General features: G+C 40.4%; 1 protein-coding gene across 2 annotated transcripts in view; it reads right to left on the bottom strand.

The window, feature by feature from the left end:
- LOC126183680 (rho guanine nucleotide exchange factor 17) overlaps window positions 1-17,190 on the bottom strand; it is a 380,446-nt gene that overhangs the window by 50,811 nt on the left and 312,445 nt on the right. For both annotated transcript variants that reach the window (XM_049925856.1, XM_049925855.1), the window contains one exon: window positions 5,977-6,078. In XM_049925856.1, coding sequence (XP_049781813.1) covers window positions 5,977-6,078 — 102 coding nt within the window. The remainder of the gene's footprint in view (window positions 1-5,976; window positions 6,079-17,190) is intronic.

Here is a 17,190-nt window from a genome sequence, read left to right as displayed (position 1 = left end):
CTAGTGCCGACATTGTGCATGCTCTGTTGCCTGTGCCTATGTGCCTGTGGTTCTGTCAGTGTGATCATGTGATGTATCTGACCCCAGGAATGTGTCAATAAAGTTTCCACTTCCTGGGACAATGAATTCACGGTGTTCTTATTTCAATTTCCAGGAGTGTATAAAATGTCTGCTTGTGTCTGTATATGTGTGGATGGATATGTGTGTGTGTGTGTGCGAGTGTATACCTGTCCTTTTTTCCCCCTAAGGTAAGTCTTTCCGCTCCCGGGATTGGAATGACTCCTTACCCTCTCCCTTAAAACCCATATCCTTTTGTCTTTCCTTCTCCTTCCCTCTTTCCTGACGAGGCAACCGTTGGTTGCGAAAGCTAGAATTTTGTGTGTATGTTTGTGTTTGTTTGTGTGTCTATCGACCTGCCAGCGCTTTTGTTTGGTAAGTCTCATCATCTTTCTTTTTTAAAAAAAAAAATATATATATATATATACTTTCACTAATTTGGGATTTTTTGTGATCTCTCAAAGGCTTTTGATTATGTAAATCATGGAATACTTCTAGATAAGCTCAAGTACTGTGGTATGAATGGGACAGTGCTCAAATGGTTTAAATCATACCTAACTGGAAGAGTGCAGAAAGTTGAAATAAGCAGTTCACATAATATGCAAAAAACTGGTGATTTCTCAAACTGGGGAACGATCAAGAATGGGGTGCCACAAGGTTTGGTCTTGGGTCCTCTTCCGTTCTTAATATATATTAATGACTTGCCATTCTATACTCACAAAGGTGCAAAGCTGGTACTTTTTGCCGATGATACAAGTATAGCTATCATACTCAACAGACAAGAATTAACTGGTGAAATTGTAAATGATGTTTTTCAGCAAATCATTAAGTGGTTCTCTGCAAATAGGCTCTCATTAAACTTTGACAAAACACAGCATATACAGTTCCACACAGTAAATGGAATGACACCGTTAATAAATATAGACTTCGATCAGAAATCGGTAACTAAGGTAGAATATTCAAAATGTCTAGGTGTATGCATTGATGAGGGGTTGAACTGGAAAAAACACACTGAGTATCTGCTGAAACATTTGAGTTTACTAACAATCTGAACGAATTCAAAAGTAATAGCAGTGTACATGGCTACAACACTAGGAGAAAGGATGATCTTCACCACTCAAGGTTAAATCTCTCTTTGGCTCAGAAGGAGGTAAATTTTGCTGCCACAAAAGTCTTTGGTCACTTACCTAATAGCATCAAAAGTCTGACAGATAGCCATACAGCATTTAAAAGGAAATTGAAAGAATTTCTTAATGGCAACTCCTTCCACTCATTAGATGAATTTTTGGATATAGTAAGTGGGTAATTTCCCTAACCCCCCTCCCCCCCTCCCCAAAAAAATTATAAATATTAATTGTCATGTAATATTTTGTGTAATGTAATATCTTGTATAGACACATTTTATTAACCTGACACGTTCCACATCATTACGAAGTGTCATATTCATGCTTTATGGAACACGTACTAATCTAATCTATTCCAGTTCACATCTTCAGCTTATTAATCCCTTACATTGTCATTATTACCAGTGACACTGTAAGGGAAAAATAAGCTGAAGATGTGAATTGGGTTTTGTGATGGGGAGGGCATTCGATTTGGGTAGTTCGTGCAGCTCTGTTGCCCATAGTTCTGTAGTAACTTAATGGTCAGCATATCTACCTAGTAAGCAAGAGAGACCTGGGCTAGTAGTCCTGGCTGCAGCACAAATTTTAATTCATTTCTTCAGGTTCCAACATTATCGCAGATAAAGATGAGGCTTAAATGTCTCAGGGAAAACTTAATTATAAGATCTATAAGATCTCTGTGATTATTCTGTGCTTACTAAATGAATCTATGATGAAATGTGCCACTCTTCTTTGAATCTTCTCTATTTCCTCTATCAGCCTGACATGGTATGGATCCCATACTGACAAGCAGTATTCAAGTATTGGTCCAATGAATGTTTGGTGAGTTACTTCATTTGTTGATGGACTACATTTCCTGAGGATCTTGCAATGAATCTCAGTCTAGTATGGGCATTATTTGTAGTTAATTTCTTGTTGTCATTCCACTTCAAACTGCTCACTACTAGATATTTTATAGAAGTAATTGTTTCCCATGATTGTTCTACAGTAGTGTAATCATACAATAAGGGTTCTTTCTCTCTATGTATTTCTTTACATTACATTTGTTTATGTTGAGAGTAAATTGTCACTTCCTAGGATTATACCAGATCTCTTGCAAAACACCCACTTATTTAAGCAAGTGTAATAGCTTTTCCACAAAAAAGTAACACCAATGAAGTAGGATTAGTTATCAAGAATATTTTTGAGAATTAGAGTTCAGGACATCGCATTTAATTCACTACCTTTACTGTGGAACACTTCTTTAATTCATAAAAAACAGTTTGTTCCCAATGTGTTATTATAGTTGTAAATTTCATTAATAGATACAGTATATGAAGTGTGTTCAGAAAGAAAAAGAACTTCTGAAATATCACACCAACCATCAGAGAGAGCATGCTGCAGCTACTAGTGCACCTAGCAGCAGGTTTAGACAATTAACAAGCAAACCACAGCTGCTGAAGTAAGCTTGTGTACAGCCTGCTCATTGGATTAATGCAATGAAGGAGCTTGAAGAACAATGTGTGTGTCCATGTGTGAAATTTTGCTACAAACTCAGCAAGATGTTCAGAGAGACATTTAAAATTCTTAGACAAGAATACTGGGAGGACTGTATGAGTTACATGCAGTGGTATGAGTGGTTTAAATGTTTACAACAGGGCAGAATGACAGTCTGTGACAATTCCAAGTCTGGATGTCCTGCCATCTCAATAAATGATGGTCATGTGGATAGCATTCATGCTGTGATTAACAGAAATCATTGTTTAATTGTTTTGAAGTTGGTGAGGAGGTGGACATCAGCATAGGATCATGCCATCAAATTTAGAGTGAAAAACTTGAGATGCACTGTGTCAGTGCAAAATTCGTACTGCGTTTGTTGACAGAAGATCAGATACAGACCCATGCTGAAATGTGCAAGGAACTGCTTGCCACTGTTAATGAAAAATGAACATTTTATTGAGAACATCATAACAGTTGGTAAGACATGGGTGTATGCTGAAACAAAGGTGCAGTCATCACAATGTGTGGGCAAAGGGTCCAAAAAAACCATGCATCAGGTGGTAAAATATCAAGGTGACATTGGTTGTGTTTTTTGACTACAAAGGCATTATCCATCATGAATTTGTGCCGTGTGATCATATGGTAAACAAGGAAGGCTACTAGGGAATCCTAGTGTGCATGAGGGATGCTGTGTACAGGAAGAGGCCTGAATTGTGGAAAAACCGGAGATGGATATAGTATCATGACAATACACCAGCTCACGTGTCACTCCTTGTCTGCAGCTATCTGGCAATACACCACATTCCTGTTGTACCTCATCCACCATATTCTCTGAACCTAGCCCCAGCAGACATTTGTTCTGTTTTCCAAACTGAAAAACATGCTGAAAGGACATTTCCAAGCCATAGAGGAGATACAGGACAATACAATGAGAAACCTGTGTGCCATCTCACAAAATGTGTTCCTGGAGCAACAATGGGAATGGTGTATTGCCAGTAACTATTTTGAAGGGGACAGTGCTTAAAATTTTGTGTAATAAGCAATAAAGGTGGTACAAAAGTTTGGTTTCTTTTTGAACATACCTCATAAAATTTGAATGAATATAGTAAATATATATTAATGCATAATGAAAGGGGATGAAAGGCAATAGAAGAGAGCAAATAGAGGAAGATATTAGGATATAAAGGTGAGAGAGGAGTAAAGAGACAAGTATGTATTGAAATTGTGATGTTAAAAGACAGTAGTAGACCAATAAGCAGTCAGTAAACAGAGAAAGAAGCCAAATTAAATGTAAAAAAATGAAGTGAAACAGAAAATGGAAAGGAATTATATGCTGCTCCTATTCACAGAATGCAAGCAGAATTTTTACCATTTGCTTGATGACTAAACATACAGAGGAACTAAAGAGGGCTGCATGAGTTGCACTGAAAGAAAAATGACTAAATAGCTAAAGCCATCAGGAAATTGTGACCAGTTACAGTAGTGTCACTGGGGGGATGAGACATCCAGGAACATTAAAGAGTGTGCTATGGGAGTAGGTATATATGTGAAAGAATTCCTCCCATGCTCCAGCACCGAAGTGGGTCAAATCGGACACACAAACTCCTTGCCCTGAGTGGACTAAACTGGGGAGTGTTTGTAATGAACTAGTTCTAATATTTCCGGAGACATGGACAGGCATATTTTTAAGCCCCTGCTGTATAGACTGCCCTGCATAACAGGTGTTATGGTGGGTATAGTATCGACCTGTGTTATTGACCTGCTTTGCAGGGCAGCCTACATATCAAGGCCAAGAAATGGTTTTCCTGCCCTTGACATGCAGGTTGCCCAGCACAACATACTTGTTGTGCTGGAATAGTATCAGCCTGCTTTATTAACCCATTTTGAATGGTACCCTACACATCATGGGAAAAAAAGTGTTTCCAAACCCTTGGTATATAGGCTGTGCTGCACAAGAGGCATGTTGGGTGAGTAGTACCAGCCTACTTTTTCCACATCTTTTGCAGGGTCTACACATGTGGACAGGCATGGCTGGAGTAGATTGAGATAGATAGAGCAGAGCATGGAGAAAGAGAGGGAGCAGGAGGGGACAGACAGGGAGAGAGGGAGCAGGAGGGATGGATAGGGAGAAAGGAGGCAGGAGGTGAAGTACACTGAGGTAGAGGAAGTAGGAGATGGACAGAGAGAGAGAGGGGGTGAATGAGATGGACAGGAGGGGGGTGGGATGGAGGAGATGGTCAGAAAGAGTAGAGGAGAGGGAAGAGGAGATGGGCTGAGAGGTGGGAGGAAGAGATGAACAGAGAGGGAGGTGAGGAGGTGATGGGCAGAGAGTGAGGAAGAGAAGATGGACCAAAAGATGTGCACATTACATGTGGCAGATACGTACACATGTGAAGCTGTGGGGAAATGGCCAGTATTATATAAGAGTTAGCGACTTTATGCAGTGAATATATGAACACCACCTAAGAGAGTATGACCTAGTGGTGAACTTTAAAACTACACTAATGATTCATTCCACCAGACATGTCTATATAAATGATCAGTGAAAAGGTTGGAGCTGCACGTCCGAACTGCTCAAATGTTTACTCACTTCAGCCTTATTTCTGTTTATATCATGAATAAACAGTACAGTTGGTCATAGAACACAGACTGTCACCTGTGGTTGCCAGTTTGCACAAGGAAATACTCAAAGAAAATATCTCATGACATGTCACATAAAACATATGTAGTGGAATACAGATGATGTATTTGTCATGTGGCCACATGAGCAGAAAAGTTCGTAAGAGTCTCTACGAAATTTCAGCTAGCCTCACTTGAGCTTACAGTTCACCACACAGATAGAACAAGTTAGAAACAATTCAGTCTTCATGTACTAGTAAAGCAATATGGTGTGTCAAACACAGAAAGTCCATACACATGTATCCAGCTGTTATCACATGTGTTAACATGGAGCCTTATGAGTATGTACTTAAATTCAAAGAACATGAGTCATCGCTGATGATGAGAGCTGGCCAACAGATCTCAAACAATTAAGAACAATGTTAAAACAAATGGATGTAGTAACTAACAAATAGAATAAGCAGTAGATCTTGAAGATTAAAAAAATCAAAAATTTCAGATTTCCAGCAAACAGTGTCAGCTATGGTGCTTATGAAGCTTTATTTTGTTTTATAGATCACTGGCACAAATTGATGAGCTTAGTTTGACATCTTTAATTAACCAGAGCGACACTCTCTTCTTCAGGAAGTAAATACAACCTTTTTGTGACAAGATGAAGAATTAGACAAAAATTTCAAAAATGATTCATGATACCAACCTGTCATAATGAAGATTCCCCTCATCAGTGTCTTCTACTGAAATGCTGATCCCAGATTTGCTGTTGAAAAAGTTGCTGTGTCCAAATCCATAATCAGAACGACTATAAAAGAAAGACAGCATCAAAATCCATTCTCAATAATGCTCTCTCATGAATGGTTCACATTTTGGTTTAACACTATTATTATTCTAATAAATATACAGTTTTTCAGTACTAATTTATTAATTGGTGTCTTTAATTTGACCATACAATAGTAAATAATAATGGACTGTTTTTTGTTGCATCATAAAAAGTATAGAGTCAAGAATAATCAACTATGGGTACTTCCTGTTCATGCCCACACAATATATTAATACAAATAATTTAATTTATATGCAATGCTCTCGCTAGAATCAATATTTCTTCTCATCATTAGGAATAAAAGTTTATTTGGGTGTAATAGGTATTATAATAACAATACCAATTTCTATAAGAACAGGAATTTCTGTGTTATAGAAAAACAGTAAGATAATCTAATTTACCAGTGCATGAGTATACATAATTAAATTTATTCCTGCTGTTGTTTACAACAAAAAGTTTAACTCTGTGGCTTCCAAAATCAAATCTTATGCCATTTATGAAACCAGATAGTAACTCTGATATTCAAAAAATGCATGTGAATGGAGGGAAATTAATTAATCCATATATGTAAAATTCAAAAGGATTCAAATGGGTAAACATCTAAGGCAAAATGAGAATGCTGATCAGCTTCCCAGAATTTCATCCTCATTGGTAATTCTGTTTCTGACTAGATTAATCATGGCAATGGGGTTCAAGCACCCCAAAAATCATGGACCTTGCTGTCATAATGTGGCTTGTGTGCCTCAGTGATACAGACAGCCATACCATAGGCTGAACATCAATGGAGGGTTATCTGTTGAGAGGCCAGACAAGCATGTGGCTCCTGAAGAGGAGCAGCAGTCTTTTCTGTAGTTGCAGGCAAACAGTCTGGATGACTGACTGATCTGGTCATGTAACATCAGCCAACATGGCCTTTTTGTGCTGGTACTGAAAACTCCTTAAAGCAAGGGGAAACTACAATTGTAATTTTTCTCAAGGGCATGCAGCTCTGCTATATGGGTAAATGATGATGGTAGCCTCTTGGGTACAATATTTCAGATGTAAAATAGTCCATCATTTTGATCCCAGAGTGGAAACTACCAAGGAGGATGTCATCATCAGGAGAAACAAAACTGGCATTCTATGGGTTGGAGTGTGGAATGTTAGTCCCTTAATTGGGCATGTTGCTTAGAAAATTTAAGAAGGTAAACAGATAGGTTGAATTTGTATATAGTGGGAATTTACATAGTCTGGTGACAGGACAAACAGGCCTTCTGATTAGGTGAGTACATGTTTATGAACACAACTCAAATACAGATAATTTTAAAATTAGGGCAGCCACAGCTAAAATAGTTATATGACTGACTGATCAACAGCATGACAGATGTTTAATTACATGTATTGAAACTATTAAAATATAAAACTGAATGAAACATCCAGTAGTCTGCTGTAGCTATACTTATTTAAGTCGATTAGAGATCCACACAAGCTGTTTCGCAACTTTTAAGTTGCATCTTCTGGTGTATATAAATGCTACATGGCATGGTATAAAGGGTTGTTACGGAATGCCACAGAGTAAGAGTTTGTGTGGTTAGGCAAAGTTCTTGCCTTCCTCAGTTGATAAAAACCATCCTCAATGGTGAATGTACAGTCTGTGTTAGAATCACAAACTCTCATCACTTTACTGGTTAAAACATGTTCCTGTGGATATATGTCCAGTAACAGGCAATGTCCCTGGATAACATTTATGAGGGACATCATCTGGTGCTTGACATAGAGCCACAGGAACATAATTTAATCAGTAAAATTATGAAAGTTCATGATTCTAATACAGACTGAACATTCATCATTGATGATGATTTTTATCAGTTGAGGGAGGTTGAGAAATTTGCCTAACCACACCAACTGTTAATCTGTGCCATTCTGTTACATCTCTTTCTATACCAAATGACATAGTATTTATATACACTAGATGATGCAACTTAAAAGTTATGATACCACTTGGTTGCATCTTTAATGGGCTTAAATAAATACAGTTACAGCATACTACTGGACTTTTCATTCAGTTTCATATTTTTATAGTTTTTACACCTGTATTTAAACACCTGTTGTATTGTATGAATTGGTCAGTCAATTATGTACAACTCTAATAGGGGTAATGCAGGAGTAGGTGTAATTATGAATAAGAAAATAGGAATGCAGGTAAGCTATTATGGCCACCACAGCAGTACAAGTTTATATGCCAACTAGCTCTGCAAATGTTGAAGAGACTGAAGAAATGTATGACGAAATGAAAGCAATTATTCACATGGTTAAGAGAGATGAAAATTGTGATGGGGGACTGGAATTGGATGGTAGGAAATGGAAGAGAAGAAAAAATAGTGGGTGAATATGAATGGAGGAAAGGAATGAAAGAGGAAGCCACTTGGTAAAATTTTGCACAGACTATAAGTTAATCATCACTAACACTTCACTTAAGAATCATGAAAGTAGCTACCATACTTGGGAGAGACCTGGAAGCATGAGAAAGTTCCAGATTGATTATATAATGGTAAGACAAAGATTCTGGAGCCAGATTTTAAACTGTAACATTTCCACGAACAGATGTGGAGTCTTGCCACAATTTATTTGCTATGAACTCTAGATTAAAACTGAGGAAATTGCAAAAACATAAGAAATGAAGGAGCTAGACCCTGGATAATTTGAAATAACTAAATGCGTTGAAAGTTTCAGAGGCAGCATTAGGCAATGATTGACTACAACAGAGAACAGGAACACAGTATAAGACAAATGGTTAGCTTTCAGAGCTGAAATAGTGAAGGCAGCAGAGAATCAAATGGTAAAAAGACAAGGCCTAGAAGAAATCCTGAATATGACAGGAGATACTGAATTTAACTGATGAAAGCAGAAAATATAAAAATGCAGCAAAAGAAACAGTTGAAACTGGATACAAGTGTCTAAAAATGAGATTGACGGGAAGTGCAAAATGGCTAAACAGGAATGGCTACAGGACAAATATAAGGATATAGAAACAGATACCACTAGGGCAAAGACGGATACGATCTAAAGAAAATTAAAGAGACGTTTGGAGAAAAGAGAAGCAGCTGTACGAATATCAAGAGCTCAGATTGGGAAACCAGTCCTGTGCAAGCAAATGAAAGCTGAAAAGCAGAAACAGTATAAAGATGGGCTGTACAAGGAAAATAAATTTGAAGGCAATATTATTGAAAGGGAAGAGGACATAAAAGAAGATAAGATGCAAGATATGATATGGACAGAAAAAATTTGACACAGCACCAAGAAAGCCCCTTGGAGTAGACAACATTCCATCAGAACTACTGATCCTTCAGAGAATCATCCATGACAAAACTATTCCACTGGTGTGCAAGTTGTATGAGACAGGCAAAATAACCTCAGACTTCAAGGAGAATGCAATAATTACAGTCCAAAAGAAATCAGGTGATGACAGATGCCAATCTTACCTGACTATCAGTTTAATAAGTCATGATGCAAAATACTAACACAAATTCTTTACAGAAGAATGGAAAAACTGATAGAAGCCAACCTTGGGGAAGGTCAGTTTGGATTGGAAAATGTAGAAACACATAAGGCAGTGCTGACCCTATGAGTTCTTCTAGAAGATAGGTAAAGGAAATGCAAATTTATAGCACTTGTGGACTTAGAGGAAGTTTTTGACAATGTTGACTGGAATACACTTTGAAATTATGAGGGCAGCATGGGTAAAAGACAGGGAATTAAAGGCTACTCACAACCGGTGCAGAAACCAGACAGCAGTTATACGTCAGGGGGCATGGAAATGAAACAGTTGTTGAGAAAGCAGTGAGACAAGATTGTAGTCTGTGACTGATGTTACTCAGTGTGTCATTGAGCAAGTAGTAAAGGAAATAAAAGAAATATGAAGAAAGAATTAAAATTCAGGGACAAGGAATAAAGACTTTTAGGTTTGCTGATGATGTAATTCTGTCAAAGACAGCAAAGGCATTGGAAGAGACACTGAATGAAATGAACAGTGTCTTGAAAGGAGGATATAAAATGAACACCAGTGAAAGCAACAAAAGGGTAATGAAATGTAACTGAATTAAACCAGGTGATACTGAGGGAATTATACTAGGAAACAAGACACTAAAAGTAATACAGGAGTATTGCTAATTGGGCAGTAAAATAACTGATGAGGGCCAAAGTAGAGAGGATATAAAATGTAGACTGGCAATGGCAGGAAAAGTGTTTCTAAGGAAGGGAAATTTGCTAACACAACAATTTGTTGCACAACTTGACTAAAAGAAGGCACCAGTTGAGACGACAAGTTTGACACATCAAGCAATCACCAATTTAGTATTAGAGGGAAGTGTTGAGGGTAGAAGTTATAGAGAGATATCAAGAGATGAATATGGTAAGCAGTTTCACAAGGAAGTAGGCTGCAGTAGTTATTTGGAGATGAAGAGGCTTCACAGGATAGAATGCATGGAGAGCTGCATCAAACCAGTCTTCACACTGAAGGCTGCAACAGCTATTTCCCATTATATTGGTGCACATGTGAACCTGATGTCATACATCAAACATTTTCATTATTTTATGTCATTCAGAACAATATTCTACAGAAATGTGGCAAAAACTAATGCTATTCTGTCAAAGATAGGAGTTTGGCTGATCTATGGGGGTTAGTAGACAAATATATTTCAATGGAATTTTAAGAGAATTGGGATATTTTAATCTACATGAAAAATATTTGCAAAATAACAGGACTTTGTTGTGACTCGCTGATCATTCAAAGTGCCGCCGCGCAATTACGCGCGGCCTCTACGTGCGGCGCTGTCTGCCAGCCATGCAGCAGCTGCACCACCTAAGCGGCCAGCCGAGCAGTGGCTGCTAGACTGGGACTCAGTGCTCATTCAAATGCTAATGTGTACACATGTCTTACTTGTCAACTTACTCTGTGACTTATATGTGTTGTTGTGTCGTTCCAAAATATATGTGTTAAACTTTAAGTTCTAACAATTGGTGATGAGGTAGTGGATTTTTCCTTTTCACCGTTGACTCACAGGGTTCCATGGCTACTGTCAAGCAACTATTGCAAAATCTCCTTGAACAGCAAACGCTTCTAACAGCGGCAATTCGCGATTTCGTCGTGGCGTCAAATGCGAGGCTATACATCCTTTTCCTCCTTACGACAAGACGGCGGAAGACTGGTCTGATTATGAAAAACATCTTCGACAGCACTTCTTGGCATTTCATGTCATGGACGAACAACTATGTAAGTTTCTGTTCCTTTCCTGGATTTCACCTCAAATGTATCGGTTGTTGTCGCAATTGGCTCCTTTGAAGGATCCTGCGTCTTTGTCCTTTGCTGAAATGTGCTCACTTCTGTCTGTCTATTTTCAAAAGCAAACGCATGTGGTAGCCTCTCATGTTGTCTTTTATTGTTGTCAAAAACAGCCACATCAATCCTATCGCACTTGGGCTGCTGAACTTCACGGCCTCAGTCGAAAATATCGATTTGTTACTGACATTCACAAAGAATCCTATGCTGATTCCATGGTATGGGATGCTATTATCCGGTCGGCGCCCGACAAAGAAGTTCGGCAACGTGCCCTTCAGTTGGCGAATCCGACTCTAGATGAAGTTCTCTCCATTGCGCAGCCTCGGCCTAGCCGTAAACAACCCGCTAAGAAACTGCAGCAAAACCCCCGGCAACTTCCTTCATGTCCGCGGTGTTTTACGAAACATGCACGCGAGAATTGTCCCCAACGTTGGGCTGTGTGTCACAATTGCAAAAAGAAAGGTCATGTGTCTTCCGTTTGCAAATCCGACCGCATACATGATGTTCATGAACATGACGCTGATTCTGATTCTGTGTTGTCTGTCAATTGCAATTATTCCCTTTCAGGGAAGTTATTCCTCACTGTCCAAATCCTTGGTCGAGATGTTCGCATGCAAGTGGATACCGGTTCTTCTGCCACTATAATTAATTCTCAGACGTATCTTCAGTTGGGTTCTCCACTCCTGTCACCTGTCACTCGGCAATTACGGACGTACAATAAACAGAAGATTTCTCTCTTGGGACAGTTTAATGCTGAGGTATCTTACAAATCCGTCATTCGCACTGTTCCCATATTTGTGGTCGACCAGAGCAACGCAGAAAATCTTTTTGGTTTCGATGCCTTTCGCGTTTTTGGGTTGTCCATAGATGACTCTGTCAATATTGTATCTGATGCTATTCCTTATGCTCAACTGGATTCCTTGTCGACGACATTTTTGTCCCTTTCTTCTCCTGGGTTTGGCCGTGCAAACAACTTTGTAGCTCATATCACACTCAAACCCACTGCTCGGCCTAAGTTTTTTTGGGCTCGGCCCATTCATGTGGCCCTTTGTGATTGGGTAAAATAGGAGTTGGATCGTCTCACTACTTCAGGGGTCTTGCTTCCTGTCACTTCCAGTGAGTGGTCCTCTCCTGTCGTTGTCGTTGCTAAGCCAAATGGTGATATTCGTCTCTGTGGCAATTTCAAAGCCACTGTAAATGCTCAATGCCTCATTGACACTTACCGTATACCCCGTCCTGAAGAACTGTTCACTCAACTTGCTGGAGGCCAGTATTTTTCCAAAATTGACCTGTCAGAAGCTTATCATCAACTTCCTCTTGACGCTGCTTCCTGGCAGTTTCTGGTCCTTAACCCCCTTAACACGCCTTTCGGCCTCTATCAATACCAACACTTGCCATTCGGGGTTGCTAGTGCCCCTGCTCTCTTTCAGCGATTCTTGGAACAGTTATTGCTCCCTGTCCCTGGGTGTATCAATTACATGGATGACATTGTTGTCACTGGCTCCACCACTGAAGAACATCTTCAAAATCTCCGCACACTTTTTCATGTCTTACAGACTGCCGGTCTTAAGTATAATCTTCAGAAATCACAATTTTTTCAGGCATCTATCACGTGCTTGGGATTTCAACTCTCTCGGGATGGTATTCGTCCGCTTCAACAAACTGTCGCTGTGATCGATGCCCTTCCTTGCCCTACATCTGTTAAGGAACTGCAGGCCTTCTTGGGGAAAATAGCATACTATCACAAGTTTTTACCGTCTGTGGCTTCGATGGCTCAGCCGTTGCATCGCCTGTTGCATAAAAACGTGCCTTTTCACTGGTCTGCATCATGTGAAGCGGCTTTCCAGAAACTGAAGACTATGCTGAAACAGGCCCCATGCCTGGCTACTTATCGACCTGGCCAACATCTTGTTCTTGCCACAGACGCCTCTCAATACGGGGTCGGTGCAGTCCTTGCACACCATTTTTTTGACGGTTCGGAACAACCCATTGCTTATGCCTCCAAAACACTCACGGATGCCCAACAAAAGTATTCTCAAATTGAGAAAGAAGCTTTGGCCATCATTTATACTCTTCATAAGTTTGGTGTTTTTCTCTATGGCTCAAAATTTCATCTTGTTACGGATCACAAACCACTTGTTTCCTTGTTTCATCCATCAACGTCACTTCCCGACAAGGCTGCACACCGCCTCCAGCGTTGGGCTCTTTACTTGTCTTGCTCCAATTATGAGATTCATTTCCGGCCAACGGCTCAACATGCAAATGCTGATGCTCTGTCTCACCTTCCCATGGGTCCTGATCAGGCATTTGATAGGGACAAACTTCTTTGTTTCCACCTGGATGTTGCCGAGCAGTGGGTTGTGGACAGGTTCCCCATCACTGGGGACAGGCTGGCAGCTGCTACGGGTTCTGACCCTACTCTCTCCCGGGTTCTACGCTGTATTCAGAAGGGTTGGCCAGATTGCCCGTCTGCTAAGACTTCTGATCTGTTGCAGAACTACTACACTTTGCGCTACCGCCTCACGGCTAGGGATGGTGTTATCCTCCTCTCCACTGACAATGCTTTGCCACGTGTTGTGGTACCTGTGTCTTTGCGTGCTTCGGCCTTGTGCCTCCTTCACCAACGGCACTGGGGTGTGTCTCGCACAAAATCTCTAGCACGCCGTCATGTGTACTGGCCTGGCATCAACTCTGAAATAGCACACATGGTCGCTGCCTGCGGCCCTTGTGCGTCACAGGCTGCTGCCCCGAAGTCATCTTTGTCACCGTGGCCTTTGCCTGAGAAGCCCTGGGAGCGCATTCATGCTGACTTTGTGGGACCCTTTTTAGCTACTTATTGGCTCCTCGTAATTGACGCCTACTCTAACTTTCCTTTCATTGTCCGTTGCACGTCACCTACCATTGCGGCAACCACCAGTGCTCTCGCCCGCATTTTTTCTTTGGAAGGCCTCCCCTCTACTCTACTCTTGTTACTGATAATGGTCCGCAATTTGCCTCTTCCGAATTTGCGGATTTTTGTGCTCGTCACGGCGTTACGCATGTCACGGCCTCGCCGTTCCATCCACAATCCAACAGTGAGGCTGAACGACTGGTCTGCACATTTAAGGCTCAGATGCGGAAGCTTCTGACTTCTTCTGCTGCTGATGATGCGCTTCTCCAGTTTCTGGCGTCTTACCGTTTCACCCCCATGGGTGACCACAGCCCGGCTGATCTCTTACATGGCCGACAGCCCCGCAACTACTTCATCTTCTGCGGGCTTCCACCTCACGGCCCTGGGTGCTTTCACTTGGCCGGTTCACCGCCGATGACCTCGTCTGGGTATGGGGATATGGCAGGCGGCCAAAATGGAGCCTGGGCTGCATCTTAAGACACCGTGGTAGACGCCTGTATGAAATCCAGACGGACACGGGTGTTGCAGTGCATCATTCGGACCAGCTACGACCTCGGGTGCTAGCAACGCCTGTTCTGAATGCTGCCACACCACCTTTGGCTCTACCTGACGCTCAGGATCTTGGCATCTCTCAATACTCACGATGCAGCCCTCTCACCGTCATTGCGATGCCAGCACCAGAATGGACGCCACCAGGAGACGTGCCCATGCAGGAACCGGAGGACCATCCTCTGTCAGAGCAAATCTACTTGCCTCCTCCTCCAACGGATGCCAACACATCGCCCATGTCTCCTGTCATATCAACTGTACTTGCCACAATGGGCAGATTGGTGAATGGGGCCCCAGCAGATTTGACCCCTACGTCTCCTGTCATCTCGACCCGTTATAATCAGGGACACTTCCATCTGTACGGGAAGCCTCCTCCTCGAGACTTTACGGTGAGTCAAACAACGCCTATGGACGTTAGCCATCTCCAGGACACCTCCATCAAGACCAGTGCAACAATTTCAAAGGGGGGAAAAGTGTTGTGACTCGCCGATCATTCAAAGTGCCGCCGCACAATTACGTGCATCCTCTATGTGCGGTGCTGTCTGCCAGCCATGCAGCAGCTGCGCCACCTAAGCGGCCAGCCGAGCAGCGGCCGCTAGACTGGGACTCAGTGCTCATTCGAATGCTAACGTGTACACATGTCTTACTTGTCAACTTACTCTGTGACTTATATGTGTTGTGTCGTTCCAAAATATATCTGTTAAACTTGAAGTTCTAACAGACTTCAAGAAAGATAATATATTTTTATCAAATCACAGATATTTAGTTCTTGTCTTCTTGAAAGTACTTCCTTCCTCTATTCACACATTTGTCACAGCACTGTTTCTGTTTCACCATGCCGTCCTTAAAAACTACTTATGGATGTTTATTTAGTTCTCATGAAGAATTCTCCTTGAAGCCATAAATAGTTTTGAAGCAGCATCCTTTCAGCACTAATTTTGATTTTGAAAGTAAGAAAATCACTTTGAGATGTGGTGAGCAGTGTGGTTGTAAGAAGATTTTTACATTTAACTTGAGATATGACAGAACTGAGTGGTCAGATATGCTGTCTTTGTGTATGAATCAAGAGGTAACAGAACAAATCTTTCACTTGACAGTAGTGTGTATATTGTTTTGAAACTATGTAACAGAAAAAATCCAAACAGACATGAACCCAGAATCTTACCTTTCAGGGGCAATGGCATTACTAATGGATCTATTCAGGCATGATTCATGACCCCAGAGGGTGTTTCATGAGTCATGACTTGACTGTTTAGTGAGTAGGAGCATTCCCCATTCTATATTTGGGTGACAATTCTGGTGACATGAAAAATCTCTGTGCATCACTTCAACATTGAATCAAGACTGCCACTTTCTCTGTGTGGAGACCATCTACCATTCCATTGGGATGACATGACTTTAATCTCAGTGACAAAGCTACAAACCCAACATATGTTGCATGTGATGATCCTTTGCATAAATATTTCTTCATTGTCAAATTGTTCAAGGAATCCACTGCAAACATTCACTTGATAGGGGTACTGATATTCAGCCATTACAGTGAAGAGTAAATGTGACTGAACTTTTGAATCAAAAGAACCATTGATAACACATTGAACAACCTTGAACATCTTCACAAACTTGTGTCTAAAGTTAAGATATTTACAAGAATATTTTCCCTGTGTCCATGCAAAATTTTGTATTGCATCATTGGACTCAGAAATGAAACACAGGAAAAATTTCTACAAATACTGCACTACCACTCACTTAAATAACAATATTTCAGCAACTTAGAAAAAGGTATTACTTGGCAGGTTGTGAGGCATATAATGCTGCTGACAGCAAATTGCTATGCTCCTCTGTTGCCACATTAAAATAAAGGTTCTGTTCTTTTTTAAATACTTTTGTATTTGTCATTGACGATTGTACAAAACAAAGTATATTTTGTGCAAATGAATTACGAGACCTACAATCATGATACAACTTCCAAAAGACTGTAAATATTAAACTTTTCTTTTGCCACACAACATCACACAATGGAAGTACACTGGTCTAAAATTTGCTTTAACATAGATTATCTCCTTCTGTTACAGATAAATTGCAAACTGGCTCAGCTAAACAATGGACTTGCCATATATGTGTATTTTATTACCACATATTCATCTGAATGATATATTTCATCACATACAAAGTTGAAAATCATAACAATATTGAGTGAACTGACTAAGATGCAGCTGAATTTTGACACCTTATAATGACTTAAATCAGAGTAGTAAATATCACTAGCCCAAACAATATAATAATGATTGAATATAAAATAGAATTATTTTCTTTAAGTTTACATCTACTAAATGGTAGA

This window comes from Schistocerca cancellata, chromosome 4 (genome assembly GCF_023864275.1).
Source record: "Schistocerca cancellata isolate TAMUIC-IGC-003103 chromosome 4, iqSchCanc2.1, whole genome shotgun sequence".
NCBI classification, from domain to species: Eukaryota; Metazoa; Arthropoda; class Insecta; order Orthoptera; family Acrididae; genus Schistocerca; species Schistocerca cancellata.
The sequence above is the reverse complement of the archived record's forward strand: the minus strand, read 5'-3'. Positions and strand labels throughout refer to the sequence as shown.